Consider the following 26,051-nt stretch of genomic DNA (forward strand, 5'->3'; position numbering starts at 1 on the left):
AGAGTAGATCAATCACAACAGACCAATCAGAGCAGAGTAGGCCAATCACAACAGACTGGGCCATCTGACCAATTAGAGCAGAGTAGGCTTTCGGATAGGAGGGGTTTAAGGAGACTGAATCTCCGAATTAACCATTTTCAGACTCTTTGAGAAAGGAGGTGATACAATGTATATTATGAGAAAATTAAAGTGTTTTTGACCTTGGATGCATGTAAACCTATTGTAGGAACCTTTAAAATGGCATAATAGGGCAGTTTAACAAAGGTTAATAAATGCTTGTTAGTTCATGTTAATTAATGCATTAACAAATGAGACGTTATTGTAAAGTGTTTACTGTAAAATAAAAAAATCAATTATTTAAGAAAAAAATCATTTTCAGGTACAGCATAAATTATGCACTGTACCTTTAAAACACTTCTCCCTCCTTTTACCCTTGAGTGTGTTGTCCTGCAGTGGCTCTATAATGAAGAAAGGTTCTACTGTATCTCCATCCCACTTTACAGTCCCTGCGGGTGTCGTGCATGTGTGTGTATATGGAGTGTAAGTCTTCAATCTCTTCAGTGTGTGAAGAATGATTAGCGTACGGTTAAATCCAGCGAGGGGGAAGGGCTTGTTGTGTGAGGAGAAACAGGAATGTTAAAAGGGGAAGATAGATAGGTTGGATGTGAAGACACTGTGCGTGTGTTTCATCTCTGCGGGGGAATTAAAGCTACGGTGGAAGGTGAACGCCGGTGCAGTCATGCTTCAGCAATGACGTCATAGCAAATAATCACACGCAGTTCATTCTCAGTGTCAGAATGATTATATTAGGGAGAATAAAAGGGCCGCTTTTATCTTTCTTTATGTTAAATGCTTGCACAGATGGATTGCCATGTGGGATTCATTCGAGAGTACACTTACTATGAGCCAAACTGAAAAAATGTTTGAATGCCATTGCATTAGATAACAAAATACCAAACCATCACTTTTCTGATCCCCTTTTTTTATCAGTGATTTGATGACATGCACTTGGGGCCCCTGTACGTGTGAGGCCCCGTTACTCTCTGCTGACACACATATATTTGCCCTGAACTATTTCATGATTTCTCTCTGGTTAGTAGTCATGCTAGCGGAAGGAAGTGGCATGACAGGAAGTGATGTCATACATCCTCATGAGAGGTAGTGTTGCACTGAATTTATTAAAATCTGCCTGAGGCAGATTTCACCTATTGTGAAGTTGTAAAAGGCCCTGAATGACTCACAGTGTATTTCAACAGAGGAGTGTTTAAATGTTGGACTCTTTGTAGGCTGTATTATAGGTTCAGCATTTCCTCTGTGAGCCACACTGCTAAAGAATGTTGTTCTGAACAATACACCTCTAACAACACATAATGACTGTTTTCGTCTCTCTCTGTAGCAGTAAACATAAATCATGGGTAGTCCTTTTGGCACCAATTGATGATATCATCTCCGATACAGTGGCACTTTCTAATGACATCACCCGATTGGAATGCTTGACTGTTATTTACCATAAGTCTGTCTATCCATCCCTCCATCCCTCCATTCATCCCTCCATCCCTCCATCCATCCATCCATCCATGTCGAGTTATATCCATCTATTGTCTCTTAGACAGTGCCATACTTTTTTACAACAAAAAATATCATGCATTAGTAAATGCAAATAAAGGCATAATAATAATAATAATAATAATAAACAAAAATAAATAATAAATACATTTAAAATAATAAATAAATAGAAAATAATGAAAAATAAAATATATAAAAATAAATAAAAGAAAAAAGAAATTAATTAAATAAATAATAAATGAATACAACAACAAAAAAAAGAATAAATAAATAATAAATGAATTAATACAAAATAATAAATAAATAAATAAAAATGCTAAATAAATAAATAAAAAATAAATAAAATGAAAGACAGAAAAAACTAGCTTGTTTCCAATGTCCAACACAAATGTCATTTTTAAATCCCAACCACCACAGATATTTAAAGTTTTCAGATGCTTTTGTCTCATTAAGTTGAAATATTGTGTAATATATGAAGTGTTGTTCTCTGTTATTTGTTGGTGTGTGTATTTTGTGTGATGAATTAGTAGGTTTTATGGTGCATTGAATCGTATTAGTTCAAATCTGAGAAACCAAGTATGCTTTAATTTGGAGAACCATCTCTTGAGTAAGAAAACAAGAGCTTTGTGGCTTTCTAGAGGAGAGTCTGTGTGTATGTGCCCCCTCCGCCTGGATGCTCACAAATACATCCATTCAGAGAGGAAGTCAAGTGTGGCTAAACATGTGATTGTTTCAGAATCTGACACAAAGAGAGAGAAGCATATTTCATAACTGCAGAACATTTGAGAGGCTCTCTGCTGAAACAGAGTAATAGGATGAGCATGAGTCACATTTCCGGCAGATCAAATCTATATCATAACCTATAATCTATAGCTAAATCAGTGTTTTCCTGTGCAAAAAATGGTGTGAAGATGCTAAGTGTTTTTGGTTTGTTGCTAAGGTGTTGCTATGCAGTTGCTAAAGTGTTCTGAGTGATTTCTAGCACAGAGTTGTGGTCACCAGGATGTTGCTGTGTGGTTGCTAAGGTGTTCTATGTGATTTTTAGCACAGAGTTGTGGTTGCCAGGGTGTTGCTATGCATTTGCTAAGGTGTTCTGACGGATTTTAGCACAGAGTTGTGGTTGCCAGGGTGTTGCTGTAGTTACCAAGGTGTTGCTGTGTGTTTGCTAAGGTGTTCTGAGTGATCTTTACTACAGAGTTGTGGTCACCAGGGTGTTTCTATGGTTGCCAGGGGGTTGCTGTGTGGTTGCTTAGGTATTCTAAGTGATTTTCAACACAGAGTTGTGGTTGCCAGGGTGTTGCTATGCATTTGCAAAGGTGTTCTGAGGGATTTTTAGCACAAAGTTGTGGTCACTAGGTGTTGCTGTGGTTGCCAGGGTGTTGCTATGTGCTTGCTAAGGTGTTCTGAGGGATTTTTAGCACACAGTTGTGGTTGCCAGGGTGTTGCTATGCAGTTGCTAAGGTGTTCTAAGTGATTATTAACACAGAGTTGTGGTTGTCAAGGCGTTGCTATGTGGTTGTTGTTGTGTTCTGAGTCATGATAGGGAAGTTGTCATAATCATGAGCAGCATATGTACAGGAATATCTACTTATTTTATCTACATGAGGACTTCCTAACAGTGTTGTTGTTAACTAAATCTAACATTTTAAAAAATTGTTAATTGAAATAAGGCTGAAATAAAACAAAATATTAAAAATAGATGAAAAAATTTTGTCTTGAACCCCCCAAAAATAGCTAGGTCAGATCGTAATCACATAAAAGTAGTAAATGAAAGGCTGTGTACAACATTAAAACATAAATCTCTGTTCTGCTCTGAAACAGGAAATAAAACAAAGAAAACCATTCATGACATAACCGATAACCTTTACTGCAACCTTTTCGGCTTTCACTTCTATGTGCACGTAAATGTCCGTAAGTGTGAGAATAAGGCAAGGTGGACGCTCACACAAACACACACACACACACATACACACACATATCTGTCATAGTCACATTTGGACACACTGATCGGACGTCTCAGCTGTCCTGCTCGGGTGTGGCTACTCTTATAGCGAAGGCTATCAGCCTGTTGAGCATTTTGGGAAGTCATGGACGCTATTAAAGGGGAGACGCTGTTAAAAGTCCAGCAGTTACGGGTAAGTTAAGTTGGAGTTGAGTATGTGTGGTTGTATTTGGGGCGTCATGCTTTGATCTGAAGTTATAGTCATGTCAAACAAATGCACCTTGTCTAGTACCTGTTATACTGACTAACTGAAGCATGGTTATGGCTTATAGTTTACATTATAAGAAAAATTAATGAATGTGAATTTTAGCTATTGAGATTTAAAGGATCGGTTCATTTCAGAATGAAAATTTCCTGATAATTTACTCACCCCCATGTCATCCAAGATGTTCATGTCTTTCTTTCTTCATTCGAAAAGAAATTAAGGTTTTTGAGGAAAACATTCCAGGATTTTTCTCCATATAGTGGACTTCAGTGGAGTACAACAGGTTGAAGGTCCAAATTCCGCCTACATCATGTGTGACCTTTCCAACGTGATTACCTAACACGTGGTGCGTATATACATTTTTATTTAATGACTGGTTGTTTCGATAGATAAGACCCTTTCTGGGATCATGTAGAGCTCTTTGAAGCTGCACTGAAACTGACATTTGGACCTTCAACCCGTTGAACCCTGTTGAAGTCCCGTTGTTCTTAAAGAGTTAAATCTTTGACATAAAGTTAGCACTGCATTACAGCGAAAGTAATCTAAAATCTACAAACAGGCAACATCCATAATTAAATATTCAATGTTGTGGTAGATATCATGCGCCCATATAAGTGAAAGTGATTCCTAAGTGGAAGTGTGTTGCAGATAAGCAGGAATGCAGATATATAGTGCATACTTGGTGTGTGTTTTCTCTGCTTTTGTGTGTGAGAGAGTGAAATATGAAGAAAGTGAGACAGGTTTGGAGTAGCGATTAAGTTGTTTAACAAGCCACATGCTGGCAGACCAATGAAACGCATGGTCAGACTTGCATGTGGAGGTTAAATTTGTCCCGTATGGTGGACGTTTGCATCATCTGGATGTTTAGTTTCCACTGCACCCAGACGATTGTTTCTGAAGACGAAAGATAAAAGATTCCATGCTGCTTAACACGACCTGCAAATAGACTGCGAGACTGGGACAGGCCTTCCCCTTCCATAAAAAAAACACACACACCAAAGCCCAACCCAGGCCACCGGCCTCTGGAATGACAAACACACACACACATACACACACTGTTTTGCTCCTGGGGTCGCTTTCTGCCTTGTAACTGGAGTCAACATGTTTCCTGCTGCATGTGTGTGAATGTCTTGTGTCTGTGGTCATGCATAGACAACCAAAAAACGGTATGTTTTTAAAAAAAAATCAGAACAGGAGCAAAAGTAAAAGTGGGAAATAATTAGACACGTTCCCATAATGCATTATGGAGCTGTGCTAGGTCATGAGAGAAATGTGCACCTGAAGTAGGTCACCTGATCAGAGAAACACACACACTGTGGAGATGTTTTGTCTTATCTGTATATGAAACTTGAAAGAGATTTAGCTTTTTCTTTTAAATGGATAGTTTACACAAAAATGAAAATTCTGAAGTATCATTTATGTCATGTTGTTTGAAAACCATATTATTTTTTTCTTCAGTGGAACATGAGGGGATTTTTTGAAGAATGTTTTCATTTTAGAATAGTTTTAGTAAGTTATAACAACACTGATACAATGAAAGTGGATGGGGACTGGGTCTGTCTGGCTCCAAAATGTCAAAAAAGCACCATAAAAGTTTCATAAAAGTACTATGTATGAATCAGATTTATATATTTGTTGTGAAGCCAATTTGCATGACTACTTTTATATGAGGAACAGACAGAAATCTAAGACACTATTGCTGGAAATGAGATTATGATCAAATATGATTTATCAAGGCCTGTCAAGAAACATCAATTATTTTTTTTTTTTTTTATTTTTTATTAACATCGCTGTCAAACCTAGAATGGCATATTTGAGTTATATGTACTTCTTTTCTTTTCTTTTTTAATTTTTGGAGCTCAGCAGTGCCAGTCCCCATCCACTTTCATTGTATGAAAAAGAGTGTGCATTCTCTAAAATGTCATCTTTTGTGTTGTTCTATGAAAGAAACAAAAATCATGCAGGTTTTAAAAGACAATAAGGTAAGTAAATAATTAATGAGGTGAATTTTTCTGTTTTTTTTTTTTCCTCTTTTTTTTTTTTTTTGGAGGACTGTTTCTTTAAATGTAAGTTTCATCTGCTAAATACTGCAATACTGTGAAATAATCCATCTACTGCTCAACTGTGAATACTCCTCTGTTTATAATATCACATATTTGTTTGTGGGACTTTTTGTCAGGATATTTTAGACTCCTGACTTCCTTAAACACGCAAGTGTGCATTTCAGAGGCTATTTACCTGTAGAAATGACCTTTATAGTGGCACCTCAAATGTGTTTGCTTAAAATTACAGATGAGGCAAATTACTGTATTTGAAACAAATTACCATATTTATCTGATTGCCACTTGCCGTCACAAGGCCTGTAATAAAACCTCGACTATGTGACTCCTGTAGATAACATATGTGTTTTACACCTAAACGCATGCATGTTGTTATGCTTCTCAGGTATGCGCATACTGCGGATGCGTCTGAAATCGCATACTCTCTATTTATTTTGAATAAGTACTTTGGGAGTGCTAAAAAAATATGTTCTATATAGTATGAATGTTTGTAGTATGAATGTAATCCGGACGTGCTACATCTGCCGTGTTGACACTGTCATGTGATCTATGGCAAAGTCCCTTTAAGACAAGTGATTTCACTCGGCGGCCATCTTTGAAACTCCTCTCGGGCTTCAAGTGCAGCTCCTGTCTCTTTGAATTGGGAAACATCAAATTCTCCAAAGTTTGCCAAGCTTTCGATTAAATTTCATATATGAAATCACCAATGAAATCTGACAACAACTCTCATAAATTTTGTCTCTAAACGAAATTTTTTTTATTTTTCAGGCTAGATCAAGCTAATGCGCATGCGCAACCCTAAATGCGCGTCTTGCGTCTCATTTTGGAGGCACGCGTCTGACGGCCGCTGCAGTGACACGATGACTTTACCAATCAGCGTTTGGCTCTTATTTAGAAGGTGGGACTTTTTCCGCCATATTGCGCGTTACGTTTTCTCCCATTCAAAACAATACGAGTGACACATCTATGGTGTCAGTTGTGTTGCTTCACTGCCATTCATAAATCCTCTCCCGTGGCCTTATGGGATAGTAAAGTGTCCATCGAATCCGGAAGAAGTGTGTCATCCGGGTACTTTTCGCTTACTGTTTTATGAGTGCTGTGAATTCATACTACTTTTATCACATGCTGTTTTTCGCCTTATACATAGTAGGGAAGTATGCGATTTGGGATGCAGCCTAGGATTTCTCAGTTTTCCAAATGTATTTTTGTGCACAAAAGAAGTCCTTGGAGTTATTTTTTCATTGTCAATTAATCCTGACTTCTGAAGTCTTGCACTCTATATGGGACATTAATGTAAATTTCAAAGAGAAATAGCCAAATCATTTGTGAATGAATTGTTCTTTTGAATTGAATCTTTTCAGTGACTCAGATGATTCAGTTCTGAATGATCCGCTCGCAAATCATTCCTTTAAGGCTCTGTTGAGGTCTACGGAAATAAATGTTTACTTCTTCCATAAAAATACTCTTGGTATTCAGCCACCAGAATGTCTCACAGGGCTCGATCTTTTCTGTGTGTGTGTGTGTGTGTGTGTGTGTGTGTGTGTGTGTGTGCAAATCCCATTTGCATAACAGATTTTGAAGCACCATTATCGGCGGTCTGTGTATGTATCAATTTGGTGTTTCCTTCTTCCTTCACTGTTGCCTAGAAACCCTTGAGGTTGCTAAATAAATATTTGTGTGCGATGTGAGCTATGCTCCTGATATATGCAAAGGTGAGAAAATGTACATTACTGTTTCGAATTTAGGAAAGTATCTTGAGCTCATGACTAGACCTCTACAATCAATTCAAACGATTGTTTGCTCATGCAAAAAATAAGTTAATATGAAAACTGTGAACTGAGATCAGCATGCAAATTTACAATCAGAGCTGTTGCACTCACCAAAATGGTGATGGTATCACCATGCTTGTTTTAATTGTATTCCAGTGTAATACTGTAGTATATACTGTACTGTTTAAAATGTTGGGATTAGTAAGGTTCTATTTTAAAGAAATTAATACTTTTATTAGCAAGGATGCAGTAAATTGATCAAAAGTGACAGTAAAGAGATTTATAATGTTAAAATTATTCAAATCTTTTCATGAAAGAATCCTGAAAAAAAAAGTATCACGCGTTATACAAAAATATGAAGCAGCACGTCTGTTTTTAACATTGATAATAATCTGAAATGTTTCTTGAGCAGCAAATCAGCATAATAGAATGATTTCTGAAGGATCATGTGACACTGAAGACTGGAGTAATGATGCTGCATATGATGCTGATATTGCATTTAAAAAAATTGCATCTTTAAATATATAAACTTTCAGCAGTCTGATTAAATACCTAGTCAAAAATAGAGACATAAAGTGCATTGCATTATGGGATACAGTACTCCATGCAATGTGCTCTGTTGTTTACTGCACATTTGTATATTCACGCAGTTACCATTCCATTTGGCTATTCAATACGGAATTGCATGCATACTGAACATTTGCATACTGTGCACACTTTACATAGTGTGTACTACAGAAATAGTAAGCAGTATGTTGGCATTGTCATTTTTTGTAAGGGTTGTTATTGCACTAAATAATCGGAGTATGACATACATGCACGTGCACATATCCACATTTGACTTTTTTAACCTTCTCGTTTCTCAGTTCCATGTTTGTCCTTGTTCTGGACTCAATGACTTCCTCTTTCAGAACTTGACATTCCATCTGTCCTGGCATCGTCCAATCATAGAATGGTCCGTTACTTCGGAAACCATGTCAGTCATGGCCATAGCAACCATGTTTGTTTTGGCAGTGCCAGTAAAAACAGCGCTAGTAATGATTTTAGTCATGCTTAACTGACACAAAATATGGTATTGAGATAGTTAACTATGATTACTGTGCAGTCTAAAAAAAAAATATGGTAATACTGTGGTACTTCTGTCAATGGACTTTTTAATATTCAGAATAATTCTTAGTGGTTTTCATTTTGCGGTTAAACGCAAGTTGGAGTTTAAGTATTTTTTTGGGTTGTTGTGGAAGAGGAAGTGAGAGGCAGAAACAGGAAGTAGTTACAAGCACACATTTTAATGTTTTAGACAGAAAGAACTAGAAGGCAAGTGGTTTATGGGCTTTTGGCCTAAATATGATGTAGATTTCCAGGCAAACTGTCTAAATGCGTGAGAAAAACTGTTGACTGACCCCAAAAAAAAAAAAAAAAAAAACTTACCACGGTAGCCATAGTTTCTGCTAATGATACTGTGGTAAGTGTTAACCATCGTTCTCGTCAAAAAAGAGAAACAAAAAAGACAAAGATGCTTAAAGCCTCTTACGTTCCCATATGAATGTATTTTAATTTTACAGTAGTGCCTCTAATTGAGCTTTCTAGGCTATTTGGGCAACAATGGTTACCATGGTAAATCTTTTTAAGCTACTTTCACAGTCGCAGCAGTGTGTGTGGGGTTATAGGGTTGCCAGATGTTGGTTATTTGATGAGCGAGTAGATGGATGGAGGTTTATTGATTTGGCTCTGTGATTTCTGCACAGTGAAAGACCATTAAATTTCCCTTCTCTAAAAGCTGCTGAACAATAGATTACCTCACCCTACATGACTTTCTTCCTTCTGTTTGTCTTATTCCCTTTCCTTTTGTATTCTCTTTTCATTTTGTGCCATTCTAAATAGTACTTTAGTTGATTAAACTCTAAGGAAGTAAATAAATTAGATTAGAAGTGAATTGAGAAACAATTTGGTTTTTGGCCTCAAAATTTGTTTTATCATAAACATCCGGCAGTTCTGCATATTGCTGAGTTGTTGAAAGGAGTAAATTAATTAATTAATGTCCATTTTGTATAACTTACAGTCTCACTGCTTTATCAGCACATATTCTGTATTGCAGGATGCAAACAGCACCATCTCTGGTCTGGGTGATTAGGCGATTTTTTTTTTTTTTTTTTTACAGGGACATCTTTCATTCAGCATTAAAAAGGATGCATTGCGGTTCTCTTAATGCATACTTCTTTTTAAATCTGTTTACTAGCTATCTATACCCTGAGCGGAAGAGGAGTTTACTTTACTTCCCTCCTTCTGTATCTAAGTGCTTGTGATAATCTGAGTACTGTGTGTGTGTGTGCGTGTGTACGTCTAAATTTAGTATTTCACTTTCACCTCTTACCTTCAGGTCCATGAGCTGAATCCTTGGATTACCATCCAACCTTTGATCTTAAAGCATTCCTGCCCAAACTTCAGTCTACGGTCATTGCTATCAAATAAATGAGTGTGTGTGTGTTTCAGGTTGGAGAGGCACTTAAACTGAGAAGGCTTCTCTTCTCTCTTTACACTCTGAAAGCAATCTATTTATGAAGACAGATAGAGACAGAAAGGAGTGTGTGTGAAATGATTGTGAATGATCAATAACAATTTGTTAGTTTGTCATTGCTTGGTGCAATTTGAGCCGCAGGATCTGTGTGTATCAATTTAAACTCTTTAATTGATTTTAAAATCAGCATGATATCAGAATGGTATGCAGAGTTAATGTAGACAGACGTCAGTCACGGAGCAGCACAAACATTATACTACCGTAATTAAGAGATGACAACCTGTGACATTCAAACCGGGGCTGTTCACGTCCTCAGACTGTGTTTCAACGCCGAAATGAATCTGCAGCAGTCAGGTACAAGCTCTCTAAGTTGTTTATGTTCATTATTATTGTGATGTTATGTGCTTTGAGAGATGAGGTAGTTTTTAGAGTTTAGAGTTACAAGCATCACAAGAGTTTAGTCTCTTGTGACGCTTTGCCGAGAGCAGCTGTGTGTGTGCGCGTTCATGTGTTTTGGAGCAGGCGTGGCTTTGGAGTGCGATTTGCAGGGAGGGTGGGATCTCATGCTTTCGATGCTAGGAGGCTAATGTTAGCATTTCCCAGATCTCCTACTGCACCTTTAAGTGTTTTCAATTCAGTTTAAAATTTCCTCTATCATTGGTAGATTTAGTTCAGGTTTATTTTTTATTTTAGAGTTTTCTATATATGTTGCTTTTTATTTTAGCCAAAAGTTAATGCACTAACTGGTACCATTTTAAAATATTTATTTGTTGTTTCCCACAGTGACATTTTCATTTTCTAATGCAAATGGATTGCAGAGGTTTCAGGTTTTATAATATACCAAGTATCGAAATCTAAAATTGTGGCCATGTTATTTCAGTTTACTTTAATTTAGTTTTGGAGTTGTGAAAAGTTATTTTTAGATGAGTTAAATTTTAAAAGTTGTTATTATTATTATTATTTTTTTTTTCAGATGTTAAAATTTTTTTATTTAGTTTTATTTTTATTTTTTTGGTAACAGTAATAACACTGGTTTGTCTTCATAATCTTTCATCACTAATTTGCTCCACCATTGAAACAACTTTCCTTTTTCACTGACATCATCAAGCCCCCTCATGTTTAAGCCCCTCCCTTCAAACTTCCTTTACATATAAAAACACTTTTCCACCATCCAATCAATTCTCAAACAAATCCTCATTGACTGTTCACTTGAAATGTTCATCATGTTTCACTTAAAATTCTGTCACCTTACGAAAGCAAAATGATTTCCTTCACTTTATAATAGTAAAGAAAACTTAATAGTTCAGAACCATGTTCAGAACACATGTAGGAAGTTTTAAAGTGCCTGTGTATTTGGCACATAGAGCTGTGTGTGTGGGTGAGTGTATATCAGATTTCCGCTGGCACACATACCTCACATAACCAGTATAGTTTTCCCTCTCACTGTTATAAACACACACACACACATTCAAGCTTGCTGTGTTTTCCCTGTTAAAGAAACACACATAAATGTTCACCATGCTCGAACAGCTGTCTGTCTGTTTGTATTTCCTGAAGGCTGGGCAACCTCCTATAAAGATGTATTTTCAGAAGCAACCCAGAAGCCGACAGGACAGATACCAGCTAGCAGCATGCTGTCAGAGCAAATCACGAAGTCTAGACAGGAAGAGACTGTCTGTACGTTTTATCGATCGTTAAGTGACCAACCACTGGAGTTTATGAACACTACCGGTCAAAAGTTTGGAATCTCTTATGGTCTCTTATGCTCACCAAAGCTGCATTTATTTGATCAAAAATACATGAAAAGCTGTAATAATGCTAAAATATTATTAAAATTTTAATTGTAATTTATTCCTGTAATCAAAGCTGAATTTTCAGCATCATTACCCCAGTCTTCAGTGTCACATGATCCTTCAGAAATCATTCTAATATGCTGATGTGCAGCTCAAGAGACATTTCTTATTATTATCAATGTTGAAAATAGTTGCCCTGTGCAATATTTTTGTGGAAACTGAAATATATTGATCAAAAGTGACAAAAAATTCCACAAAAAAACCCATTTATAAGAACCATTGTTAATAATTAATTATATACACCAATATTAATTAAGCACCAAATCAGCATATTAGAATGATTTCTGAAGGATCTGAATGGCCAATATTTCACAATATTACTGTTTGGCTTGGAAGAGACTTCTTGGAAAAAACGTAATTATTCCAAACTTTTGACTGGTAGTGTATCACGCCATGGCCCACCACATCTTCTTAGTTTCATTTCTGAGTTTCATTACCTGTGAAAATCTCAGTTTTTAGATCCTCAGAGGTGAAGTCAGAACTCGTTTTATGTAATGTAATAAAACAGGATCATTCGACAGGAGAACAAAATGGATGAAAGCTGGAAATGCAACAGTGTACCTGAACAATGAGTGATGTGTGTTTGAGTTGCACAAATCAGTCTGAGGATTGTGTGCATGTGTGGTGATGAAAGCGTATAGTTGATGCAACTTCAGAATGTTTGTGTGTTTCTTTGAGTTGAGTTCTAGCTGGTAATCAGCTTAATAACAAAAACGGCATCGAGCAAAGTTCACTGCGTCACTTAATCTCCCAGTGCATGATGGGTAATCACATACATTCCACAGTGGATCAAAGCTGAAATTCATTTCTTTCACTTCTTGTCAATTTTTAGACTCTTTTTTTAACTCTCTGTCTTAGAGAAGTGTAATTATTAGTTTCCTGTTTTTTTAGTTTCTCGTAAAATTATCTAATTCAGGTTGCATTTTTGCTGCATTTGTGCATTTGGCTCATGATGATGCATGAAGAGCTGTTTGATTTCTTGAACAAACGTCGGTCGGTGGGTTCACTCCACTGGTTCATGGAGGAACCGGACCCTCCGACCCCTCTACCTCTCAACCCGTTGCAGGAGTACCTGCAGAGGCTACTAGAGATGAAGATGCTCAGTACTGTGAGTAGTCATAGCGACTGCATTTGGAATACTTGATTCTGATTGGTCAAACATGCCATTTTGCATTAAAATATTTTTGTATTTTGGCCGCAATGCTATATATATATGCATATATTTATGCTATATATATATATATATATATATATATATATATATATATATATATATACAGTACAATCCAAAAGTTTGGAACCACTAAGATTTATAATGTTTTTAAAAGAAGTTTCGTCTGCTCACCAAGGCTACATTTATTTAATTAAAAATACAGCAAAAAAACAGTAATATTGTGAAATATTATTACAATTTAAAATAACTGTGTACTATTTAAATATATTTGACAAAGTAATTTATTCCTGTGATGCAAAGCTGAATTTTCAGCATCGTTACTCCAGTCTTCAGTGTCACATGATCCTTCAGAAATCATTCTAATATGCTGATTTGCTGCTCAAGAAACATTTATGATTATTTTCAATGTTGAAAATTTTTTTCAGGATTCCTTGATGAATAGAAAGTTCAAAAGAACAGCATTTATCTGAAATACAAAGCTTCTGTAGCATTATACACTACCGTTCAAAAGTTTGGGGTCAGTAAGAATTTTTATTTTTATTTTTTTGAAAAGAAATTAAAGAAATGAATACTTTTATTCAGCAAGGATGCATTAAATCAATCAAAAGTGGCAGTAAAGACATTTATAATGTTACAAAAGATTAGATTTCAGATAAACACTGTTCTTTTGAACTTTCTATTCATCAAATAATCCTGAAAAAAAATATTGTACACAAATATTTTGTACAATTGTACACATTAAATGTTTCTTGAGCAGCAGATCAGCATATTAGAATGATTTCTGAAGGATCATGTGACACTGAAGACTGGAGTAATGATGCTGAAAATTAAGCTTTGCATCACAGGAATAAATTACTTTGTGAAATATATTCAAATAGAAAACAGTTATTTTAAATTGTAATAATATTTCACAATATTACTGTTTTTTACTGTATTTTTTAATTAAATAAATGTAGCCTTGGTGAGCAGACGAAACTTCTTTTAAAAACATTAAAAATCTTCCAAACTTTTGGACTGTACTGTATATATATATATACACACACACACACACACACACACATATATATATATATATATATATATATATATATATATATATATATATATATATATATATATATATATATATATATATATGTGTGTGTGTATATATATATTTTATTTAAAATATTTGACATTTTTAATATTTAAAAATGTAATAAAATTTGATCCATATTGAATTATTATAATAAGGATAAATAAGACGTTTGTAAGAGTGTTCATAAAACCCTTTCTTAATTTTCATGAATCTGGCCCCTGATCATGCTGTTGGGTTTGTGATAATGACTATGTTTTACCTTTAATATATAATATAGGGCCAAGATTATTTTTACACAGTAGTACTTACTAAAACCATTTAAAGACACTAGAGTTTATAATCTTACAGTTTTGGCAGGAAACAAATGATATTAGCTACTGGAAATATTTCACTGGTTTGTGAATGTTTCTCTTGTAATGAAATTTTATAACATTAAAATATATATAACAGTATAACAATTTTCAGTGAAGGCTTTATAGATAACATCTAAGTGAATATTAATCAGTGAAATTGATTCTAATGGATCGGAGTAGATGAATTGTGTTCTCAGTGAATTATATTACAGTTCTCTCAGGCTAGTTATCAGGGTGGGTTGTCCTGTGTCAGCTTGGACACTTGAGTTTCCAGCACACATCAGCAAAGCTTGAAAGTGAGTTTGCGTGGCTGAGATAACACAGGATGAACATGAGCATGTGTATGTGTGTGTTGATGTGTCATTCTTCCAGTCAAAATGACTCAAATTCCAGCTTTCACTTGTGGGTGGGACTTTCAATGTGACAGACAGTTGGGACTCACTCCACCCAAAACCACATTTTCTTTTTTTTTTCTTTTTTTTTGAGAACTGAAGCTGCTAGATGTGTAGAAATGCAAAGCTGTTCTCTCTTTAGCTCTCTCAAATACAGTTAAAGAAACCCTAGCAACCACCCAGAACAGCATGGAAACTGTCTAAAACACTCTAGCACCCGCATAGTAACATAACAAAAAACTATGTCCTACAACCACCCAGAACACCCCAGCAACCACATAGCAATGCTCTATCAAGCACTCAGATCACCCAGGCAACACACTAACAAACACTCAGATCATCCCAGCAACTACATAGCAACGAACTAACAGATACTCAGATCACCCCAACAACCATATACCAACGCTCTAGTAACAACCACTCAGATCACCCCATCAACCGCATAGCAACGCGCTATCGAACACTCAGATCACCCTAACAACCACATAGCAATGCCCTATCAAGCACTCTGATCACCCCAGGAACCACGTAGCAACACATTAACAACCACTTAGATCACCCCAGCAACTGTTTAGCAACACACTAACAGTCACTCGCAAATTACAAGCAACCGCATAGCAACACACTAACAACCACTCAGATCACCCCAGCAACCTCATAGCAACACATTAACAACCACTTAGATCACCCCAGCAACTGTTTAGCAACACACTAACAGTCACTCGCATCATACAAGCAACTGCATGGCAACACACTAACAGCCACTCAGATCACCCAAGCAACTGTTTAGCAACACACTAACAGTCACTCGCATCATACAAGCAACCGCATAGCAATACACTAACAACCACTCAGATCACCCCAGCAACCTCATAGCAACACACTAACAGTCACTCGCATCATACAAGCAACCGCATAGCAACACACTAACAACCACTCAGATCACCCCAGCAACCACATAGCAACGTGCATCTAACACTCAGATCGCCCAGCAACCGCATAGCAACACACTAACAGCCACTCAGATCACCCCAGCAACCACATAGCAACGTGCTATCGAACACTCAGATCGCCCCAGCAACCGCATAGCAACACACTAACAGCCACTCAGATCACCCCAGCAACCACATAGCAATGCCCTATCAAGCACTCTGATCACCCCAGCAACCACGTAGCAACACATTAACAACCACTTAGATCACCCCAGCAACTGTTTAGCAACACACTAACAGTCACTCGCAAATTACAAGCAACCGCATAGCAACACACTAACAACCACTCAGATCACCCCAGCAACCTCATAGCAACACATTAACAACCACTTAGATCACCCCAGCAACTGTTTAGCAACACACTAACAGTCACTCGCATCATACAAGCAACTGCATGGCAACACACTAACAGCCACTCAGATCACCCAAGCAACCGTTTAGCAACACACTAACAGTCACTCGCATGATACAAGCAACCGCATAGCAACACACTAACAGCCACTCAGATCACCCCAGCAACCACATAGCAACGTGCTATCGAACACTCAGATCGCCCCAGCAACCGCATAGCAACGTGCTATCGAACACTCAGATCACCCCACAACCACATAGCAACACACTAACAGTCACTCGCATCATACAAGCAACCGCATAGCAACACACTAACAGCCACTCAGATCACCCCAGCAACCACATAGCAACGTGCTTTCGAACACTCAGATCGCCCCATCAACCGCATAGCAACGTGCTATCGAACACTCAGATCGCCCCAGCAACCACATAGCAACACACTAACAACCACTTAGATTACCCCAGCAACCGCATAGCAACACACTAACAGCCACTCACATCATCCAAGCAACCACATAGCAACACACTAACAACCACTCAGATCACCCCAGCAACCAAATCGCAATGCGCTAATGTACACACACACAAAGCGGGAACTTCAGAAGTCTAGAAGCCCACAGTTTTTCATTGTGTTGTGTGTTTGTGTATGTTTCTCTCAGTAACGGAAAGGGATTTTCTTGTTAGCAGTAGAGATTTATGATGCTAGCAGTGTTTATGGAGCGGTTGTGCTGATGTTCTCTTGGGCGTTTTAAATCGACGGGCTGTTTCAGAGGAGTGTACTTGTTAAGATGCACTATACTGTGCAAAGTGAAGACATTTAAGTTCATGTTGGACGCTTTCATGACACAAAGACAAATGTTGGTGATAGGACCATCCAAGTGTGTGTGTGTGTGTGTGTGTGTGTGTGTGTGACCCTTCTGTGTATCATGACTAAGAGGTTACAGTAGCTCTGTTCTGCCTTTTTCTGCAGCACAAAGACCCTGTGTGAAAGACCAATGGATTGGCATTCACACAAACACACACACACATAGAATCGCACACAAACTGCTCGACATCTCACACAAATATTTCTCCCTGAATGCAAGCCGCCTACGAGCACCAGCCACAATGAACAGAGGCTATTGAACAAAGAGAGAGATGAATCTATTTTCCACAATAAGCATAACCTCAAAACATCTCATGATGATTAAAAAAACCCACCACTCATAATGCACAATAGACGTGTTTACATGCAATTCAATCCAGTCTGATTTCAGATTCTGAAAGTTCTGTTTATACAAACCCTAAACATTTCAATCTCATATACATATATATTTGTTTGCATGTGCAGTTCAAAGTTCTGGTGATAATTATACAGTGAGAATAATTGTCGTTTTTGCCTTAACGACATATCTAAAAAGATTGTTATGCAAGTATTTAGTAAATATTCAGTCTCCTCCACTGACAAGTTACTAAGAATAAAGAACGAAATATACAGATGTTCGTAAGACATAAATCGTGTGCAAACATATGCGTCGTGGCACTGCGCATTTACTTGCTTAAAGGGTTAGTTCACCCAAAAATGAAATTTCTGTCATTAATTACTCGCCCTTATGTCATTCCAAATCCTTTGGAACACAAATGAAGATTTTTTTTGGTGAAATCTGTGAGCTTTCTAGCCTCCGATAGACTGCAATGTTATTACCATTTTCAAGGCCCAGAAAGGTAGTAAAGACATCGTTGAAATAGTCCATGTGACTACAGTGGTTCAACCTTAATGTTATGAAGTGACGAGAATACTTTTTGTGCGCAAAAACAAAACAGTACAGCATCGGCCAATACTGAGCCGGCGTTTTGACGTTGAACCCGGACGTTTATAACATAAACAGCGTAAAAATATTCTCAGCACTTCATAATGAGGACATGAGGGTGAGTAATTAATGACAGAATTTTCATTTATGGGTGAACTAAAAAGGTTAATAATTAGCTGGTTAAATGATTGTTAATTTAAACAACGATCGATTATGGGAATTTATTGACATCCGTAGTTCGGACTCCTGTTGACCTGTTTTAACCAGAAATTTAATTTAGATCAAGCTCAGTGAGAACGATTGAGGTGTTTACCTGAAGGCTTTTCAATCCAATTGAGCCATCAAATGGATTATTTGGTGCATGTAAACATAGCTAATGTGTGCATGTGCATGTAAGTGTAAAGACTAACTAGACTAACTTCTCAACAGGCCATGGTATTTGGTATCTGAGGTATCATTCATGTCTGTTGAGCAAAAGGCACTAATAAGATCACCACACTGACCCCGTGTGTCAAAGAGCTCATCCGTCACTACACTACTGACATACGGCACTGTACATCTGCACCTTCTCAAAGCCACTTCCTGTGTCAGCTGTTTTTAGGTCAGCAGGATTCTGCCGAATGTTATTTTAACTTTCCTCAGAGGCAGAAAACCCAAAAATGAAATTTCTGTCATTAATTACTCATCCTTGTGTCATCAAAAACCTGTGAGACCTTCAACTTTGGAACACAAATTAAGATTTTTTGATAAATGATCTAATTTAACATATGATAATATTTAATTCTGACTAGAACATTCAGGAGAGATAGTGATGTTATAGGGTATTTGCTATATGGTGGTTATATGGGTTGCATGCAAAAATGAGAAGAAAAAAAAAAAAGTAACCACGTTGGTATTGTTGGATGATTGTGAAACAGCCTTTACACATGATAAGTGCATTCACGCTGTTCACTTTTTGCTCCCTTGAAGCGTTTTTTTATTAGTAATTTGTATACCTGGGTGAATCAGACTCTGTATATGAGGGTTTTTTAGGGGAATTTTGGGGGGATTGATGAACAAAACAGAGCTCTTGATTTGTGTGTGTGCCTGTTTGTGTACATGTGCATGTGTGTTTGGAGTTTTGGGAACTTTTGGTATGTTGGTAATTAAATCACAAGCTCACATCAGAGACTTTTTGGTTGATTGACAGTTCAGTGATGACACAAGTTATTCTCTACTGCTCCAAGAGGCTGCAGTGGAACTGCAGGTGTCACATAGAAGTTTCCTGTTTCCTAATGAGCAGACTATGGGTAAATTCCCCTTTTATTATTATTATTATTATTATTATTATTATTATTATTATTATTATTTAATTTCCTGTAAGTGAACATCATATGTGCCCTTCACTGTTTATTTTATTTTATTTTATTTTATTTATTAACTTCCTAGAAGTGACCATCAGTTTATTTCATATCAAAATTTACATCATATCACTATTTTTTATTATATTTTATTTTATTTTATTTTATTTTATTTTATTTTATTTATTAACTTCCTAGAAGTGACCATCAGTTTATTTCATATCAAAATTTACATCATATCACTATTTTTTATTTTATTTTATTTTATTTTATTTTATTTTATTTTATTTTATTTTATTTATTAACTTCCTAGAAGTGACCATCAGTTTATTTCATATCAAAATTTACATCATATCACTATTTTTTATTTTATTTTATTTTATTTTATTATTTTATTTTATTTATTAACTTCTTAGAAGTGACCATCAATTTATTTCATATCAAAATGTACATCATATCACTATTTTTTTATTTTATTTTATTTTATTTTATTTTATTTTATTTTATTTATTAACTTCCTAGAAGTGACCATCAGTTTATTTCATATCAAAATTTACATCATATCACTATTTTTTTTTATTTTTTTTTTATTTATTAACTTCCTAGAAGTGACCATCAGTTTATTTCATATCAAAATTTACATCATATCACTATTTTTTATTTTATTTTATTTTATTTTATTTTATTTATTAACTTCTTAGAAGTGACCATCAATTTATTTCATATCAAAATGTACATCATATCACTATTTTTTATTTTATTTTATTTTATTTTATTTATTAACTTCCTAGAAGTGACCATCAGTTTATTTCATATCAAAATTTACATCATATCACTATTTTTTATTTTATTTTATTTTATTTTATTTTATTTTATTTTATTTTATTTTATTTATTCATTTTCTAGAAGTGACAATCATATGTACCATTCCTATATATATATTTTTTTTTAAAATTTTAGGTTAAGTTAACTTTAACCTAAAATGAAAAACAAAAATAAAATATTTAGTGAATGGTACATTTAATTAACACTTCTAGGATGTTAAAAAACAACATAAAATAAAATAATAAATATTTTATTTTTTAACTTCCTTGAAGTGACCATGTATGTACCCTTCAGTGTATATTTTATTTTTATCTTAACTTCCTAGAAGTGACCATCTAATGAGCAGCCTCGTACACAAGGGATTCCTGAAGGGATTCAGTTGCTGTGTTGCATTTAATATGACCCTTGATCGTCCCCAGCATCTTTTTGTGTATGCAAACATATGTGTCCAGTTTATTAAGAGATCAGGCCTGAATAAACCGTTTTAAACCAGCAATAAAACAATGTCAATATAATCAATTCACCAGATACTAAGCAGCAGACTGATCTGAGGTCAGTAGGTTGGGATCATGCATTCAACTCCAGTCCAGATGTGTGCAGGTTCAGAAAGTCTCCATCAGTGATATATTTAGCATTCCCTCTCTCTCTGTGATGTGTTCTTCATTAGCATCATAGTTAATTGGACTGTCCCAAAGTAACAAAGCAGAAGCCTGATGAAGCACGTCCTCTCCGGCTAAATTAAGGCCAGATTTCACAAGCATCGTGAGTGAATCATGTTGAGAGTTTGCTGAGTTCATACCAGCAGGGTAAATTAAAAACACATTTACTGATTTCAGAAATGTTGAGAGAATAACCAATGCAAAAATGTACATTTTCCACCAAAATACCTTAGTTACTATAGTAAATGTACCTCTAGCACTAGTAATAGTGATGGTTGTCAGACTGTACTGTATTTACAGTGTCTGACTAGTGCTCTGCTCTTTGGAGTCCTTGGATTTAATGAGTTCATGAGAGATGAGTGAACTCTAGGATTTCTCTGTGTCCCATCAGAGCACACGATGCCTATTTATAGCGAGAGAGGAGGCGTGCGTGCGTGTGTTTCTGGATGATGAAATACACGCCATACGGCTATTCTCATGCTTGTGTTTTTGAGCAGTTGTGTGTTTTATTTCAGCCTGAATTACAGCATTCTACCATGCACATGAGAATAATTATTATGAGAAATGGTTGTTTCTTCCATATATAGAGTATGACCTCATTTTTTGACTCAGAATCCATGATGACATCATCACATTGATTGTAAGAGTGCATGTGTGCATTTAAAGGAAAAGTGCAGCTTAAAATGAAAATTCTGTCATCATTTACTCCCCTCATATCTGTGACAGCTAACCTTTCAGGTATGTTTATGCATGAAAGTGTGCTTGTGAGGGGTTTTGAATATCAGACGTCTTTTAAATTCCTTTCTTTCCCTCTCTCTGAGTCATTCTCTCCATATTTTCCTCCAGTTGCTCAGTCACCACCTGGCACGGCTTTGATTTTTACACGCGCGCAGCTCAGACGCCTACGGTCGAGTGTGTATGTGTGCTGAACCTCTCCCTGATCCCTCGTTTCCATCCAGTAGACTCGTTCATAGCGGATGCAGGTGCTCTGCAATATGTTCGGTCTCTGTTCAGGGTCAGCTGGTGACCATTCGTGACCCTCATTAATCCACACCAACTCGCCGTGCACGGCGGGATGTTATTGCAGACGTCGTCACTGCTGGACATAATGACTCCATCACCTCTGTTGTTGGGAGTGTATGCTTGTTCTCCATCTAAAGGAGAACTTCACAATGCAAACATTGTGTAATTGTTAGGAACAAACGTTAGCCACATATGATGTTAATAGTATTTTGATAAATGTTCTCACAGTGCTTGGAAAACATGTTTTTAGTCTTCTTTTGCTGGAGTTGCCAACCAGCTCCAGCATTTTTGATCATTTACACAAAACTTTCATGGCCCCAGAATATTTTTTTATTGTATGAATACCTGAACATACATCAAAAACCAATTTTTTGTGCTTCATGCATTCTTTTTATCAACACTTCAATGTAGGCAAGTTTCATAAAAAAGAAACATTTTGAACATAAAGCTGGGAAAATTGCATTTTTGTCAAAGACTACAGTCCTATACTTGTTTGTGGGTTCAACATTTCATTTGGTAACATTGCAGTTTTGATTATTCTGCTTAAAGGTCCCGTTCTTCGTGATCCCATGTTTCAAACTTTAGTTAGTGTGTAATGTTGTTGTTAGAGTATAAATGAAATCTGTAAAATTTTAAAGCTCAAAGTTCAATGCCAAGCGAGATATTTTATTTAACAGAAGTCGCCTACATCGAACGGCCAGTTTGGACTACATCCCTCTACTTCCTTCTTTAATGACGTCACTAAAACAGTTTTTTGACTAACCTCCGCCCACAGGAATACACAAGAGTTGCGTTTGTAGAGTGTGTTTGTCGCCATGTCGTCGAAACGCTGTTATTTTCATCCCGCAGTCCAATCACCGGGTCTGATTCTGGCTCAGATTGATAGGGTAAAATTAAAGACATGTTTACAATAACACTGAGCGCGTGCATCTCCACGTTATGGTAAGAGGCGTGACCTTTCCGGGCACGGTGCGCTCAGAGCTGTCGAATCACAACACAGGAACCGCTGGCACAATCAGAACTCGTTACGTATTTCTGAAGGAGGGACTTCATAGAACAAGGAAGTCATCAGCCCGTTTTTATGACAGTGGAAACAGCGGTATACAGATAAGTGAATTATGTGAAAAATACTGTGTTTTTTTACACGCGAAACATGAACACATGTTATATTGCACACTATAAACACAATCAAAGCTTCAAAAAAACACGAAAAACGGGACCTTTAATATTTGATGATCATGTTATTTTACATGAGTGTAAGCAATGCTTCTATCGCTTGTTTCTGCTTCTTTTTCGCTTGCTTTTGGATTCACAGAGCACCCCCTACTGTATAACAGTCAAAACATGGATTGCCGGAAAATTCTCTCAATGGCGGGGAAAGAGTTAAAGTATTATTGTCACTTATATACAATCTTAAATTTTTATATTAAATTCAGTGCAACAATTTATAGTTTACACAGAAATTCTTTCTGTATGTTTTAAAGGTGCAATGTGTAAATTTTAGGAGGATCTATTAACAGAAAAGCAATCTAATATACATAACTATGTTTTCAGTGGTGTATAAAGACCTTACATAATGAACCATTATGTTTTTACTACCTTAGAATGAGCCATTTCTGTCTACGTACATCACGAGTCCCCTTACATGTTAAATCGCCATTTTGCGGCATGTTTCCTAAATGGACAAACTGCTCTACACAGCGCGTTTGCTTGACTGGCTACTCTCTACTGTCTCAGATGACGACATATTTGTCCTGTGTTGGCCACCGTAGCTTCTCTATATTGCAATTCGCAACCTCACCGCTAGATGCCTCTAAAATGTACTCACTGCACTTTCAATGAGCCCCAATATTTGACATGCCATGTTAAAAAAATCACTTGTCATGTTAAGAGAACATAATATTAAAAAACACAAAACATTGCAAGAACTTAAAATGTATAAAAGTACTGCTTTACCTACCATGTTCCATCCAATACATTATTATAGTGTTTTATACATTTTTAAGTTTTCACTACATTAAAGCGGAACTCAGTAAGATTTGCGAAGCTCCCCCTACAGTTTCCTTCAGTGAATCACACTGTCGTAAATACTCCAAGCGCAGCTCTGGACTACAACGACTACAACGCTCACCAGCGTAGTAGTTTTGCAAATACAGTACAAGAAAGAGGAGGTGGGTAATTTGCAAATACAGTACACTCGATGGAGGTGGGTAATTTTCGAAATTGTCTTATAAAGTCATAATATACATTGTTTTTGAATTACTATAAAGCATTTTGTCACTCTCGCGTGAACGTGAACATGAGGCGAGATTGTTTCGGGTCGGTGCAGCTCAAATTGCAAGTGCTGTATTCTGGCGTAGACGTGCCAGAAGGGGTTAGTGCACGCCTCAAACACACCACTACAAGTCAATTAACCATCTTAAGGACTTAGAAAACTATTTATGAAGGTAAAAAAAGTTACTTAGTTCTGCTTTAAAAGAACATCTTTGTAAATGTGCAGTTTTTTATGAAATTTTTAAACACAATTTTGCAACTGGACCATTACAAATCAATGTTCCTAGAATGTTAAAATGTTTGTTACATTAAGAAAACTGTGTATTTTTTAACATTTGCACAACCAAAATGGAAATGCTTATAGAACCCAAATTCTATCCGCCTGTTGTCGACATGTTCCTCATTTGTATGTTGCTTTAAATAGAGAGTTCTGCTAACTGCTAGGATGTAAATATGAATGTAAATTTGCCACCAGGAACTGTGTAATTCACTTACGAGGCTGTGTTGTATCTATCTGGTGCTCGTTGGTCATTGCTGAATGTCTGGACTTGAGTAAAATAGTAGAACTACTGTAAATCTGGTGCCCAGACGCTCATTGGATCAGCTCCAGATGTGCAATATATCTGCTTTATGCTGGTTTGAGGGATTTAATCTGTGGATAAAGACAGTATCTGGATTATAATCCACCATTATCATACTGGAACAGGCAGACAGACTGGTTTCGACTGGAGAATTGTGCAGGTGGATTGACCGATACTGCTTTGACTTTAAATCGGACAGGCGGTTCTGGCTCAGTTCTGACTTTAGGAGTTGGTGGAAACTCTCTTGAGAGCAGTGGACATGGGGGCCACTCCATCATTCAGAGCAATGTGGACTAAAATATTGTCGACTCAGAGGGTAAATGAATTATGCTAATGCTTTTGTGCTGCATTATTATACCAAATATCATATTATGTTGTGTTTATTCACAATAAGGTCTTATTAGTTGGGATGCATTAACTAACAAGGAACAATACATTTGTTTCAGTGTTTATTAATCTTTGTTAACATAAAAATACAACTGTTCATTGTTATTTCATATTAGTTCATATCCATTAAAGGTGCCCTCGAATGAAAAATTGAATTTATCTTGGCATAGTTAAATAACAAGAGTTCAGTACATGGAAATGACATACAGTGAGTCTCAAACTCCATTGTTTCCTCCTTCTTATATAAATCTCATTTGTTTAAAAGACCTCCGAAGAACAGGCGAATCTCAACATAACACCGACATAAGACATAACAGCCCATGTTTCCAACATTATAAAAGGCATTAGACAAGGGCAGCCAGTATTAACGTCTGGATGTGCAAAACCAAATCATCAGACTAGGTAAGCAAGCAAGAACAATAGCGAAAAATGGCAGATGGAGCAATAATAACTGACATGATCCATGATAACATGATATTTTTAGTGATATTTGTAAATTGTCTTTCTAAATGTTTCGTTAGCATGTTGCTAATGTACTGTTAAATGTGGTTAAAGTTACCATCGTTTCTTACTGTATTCACGGAGACAAGAGCCGTCGCTATTTTCATTATTAAACACTTGCAGTCTGTATAATGCATAAACACAACTTCATTCTTCATAAATCTCTCCAACAGTGTAGCATTAGCCGTTAGCCACGGAGCACTATCAAACTCATTCAAAATCAGAAGTAAACAATATAACAGTATACAATACTCACATAATCCGACGCATGCATGCAGCATGCATGACGAACACTTTGTAAAGATCCATTTTGAGGGTTATATTAGCTGTGTAAACTTTGTTAAGGCACTGTTCAAGGCAA

At 36.4% G+C, this 26,051-nt stretch overlaps 1 protein-coding gene across 1 annotated transcript in view; it reads left to right on the plus strand.

Moving 5' to 3' along the window:
* Positions 1–1,868: 1,868 nt before the first annotated feature.
* LOC125253538 (formin-binding protein 1) overlaps positions 1,869–26,051 on the plus strand; it is an 80,881-nt gene continuing 56,698 nt past the window's right edge. The window contains 1 exon segment of the mRNA XM_048167547.1: positions 1,869–3,701. Coding sequence (XP_048023504.1) covers positions 3,654–3,701 — 48 coding nt within the window. The 5' untranslated portion in view covers positions 1,869–3,653.

This window comes from Megalobrama amblycephala, linkage group LG18 (assembly GCF_018812025.1).
Source record: "Megalobrama amblycephala isolate DHTTF-2021 linkage group LG18, ASM1881202v1, whole genome shotgun sequence".
Lineage (NCBI taxonomy): Eukaryota > Metazoa > Chordata > Actinopteri > Cypriniformes > Xenocyprididae > Megalobrama > Megalobrama amblycephala.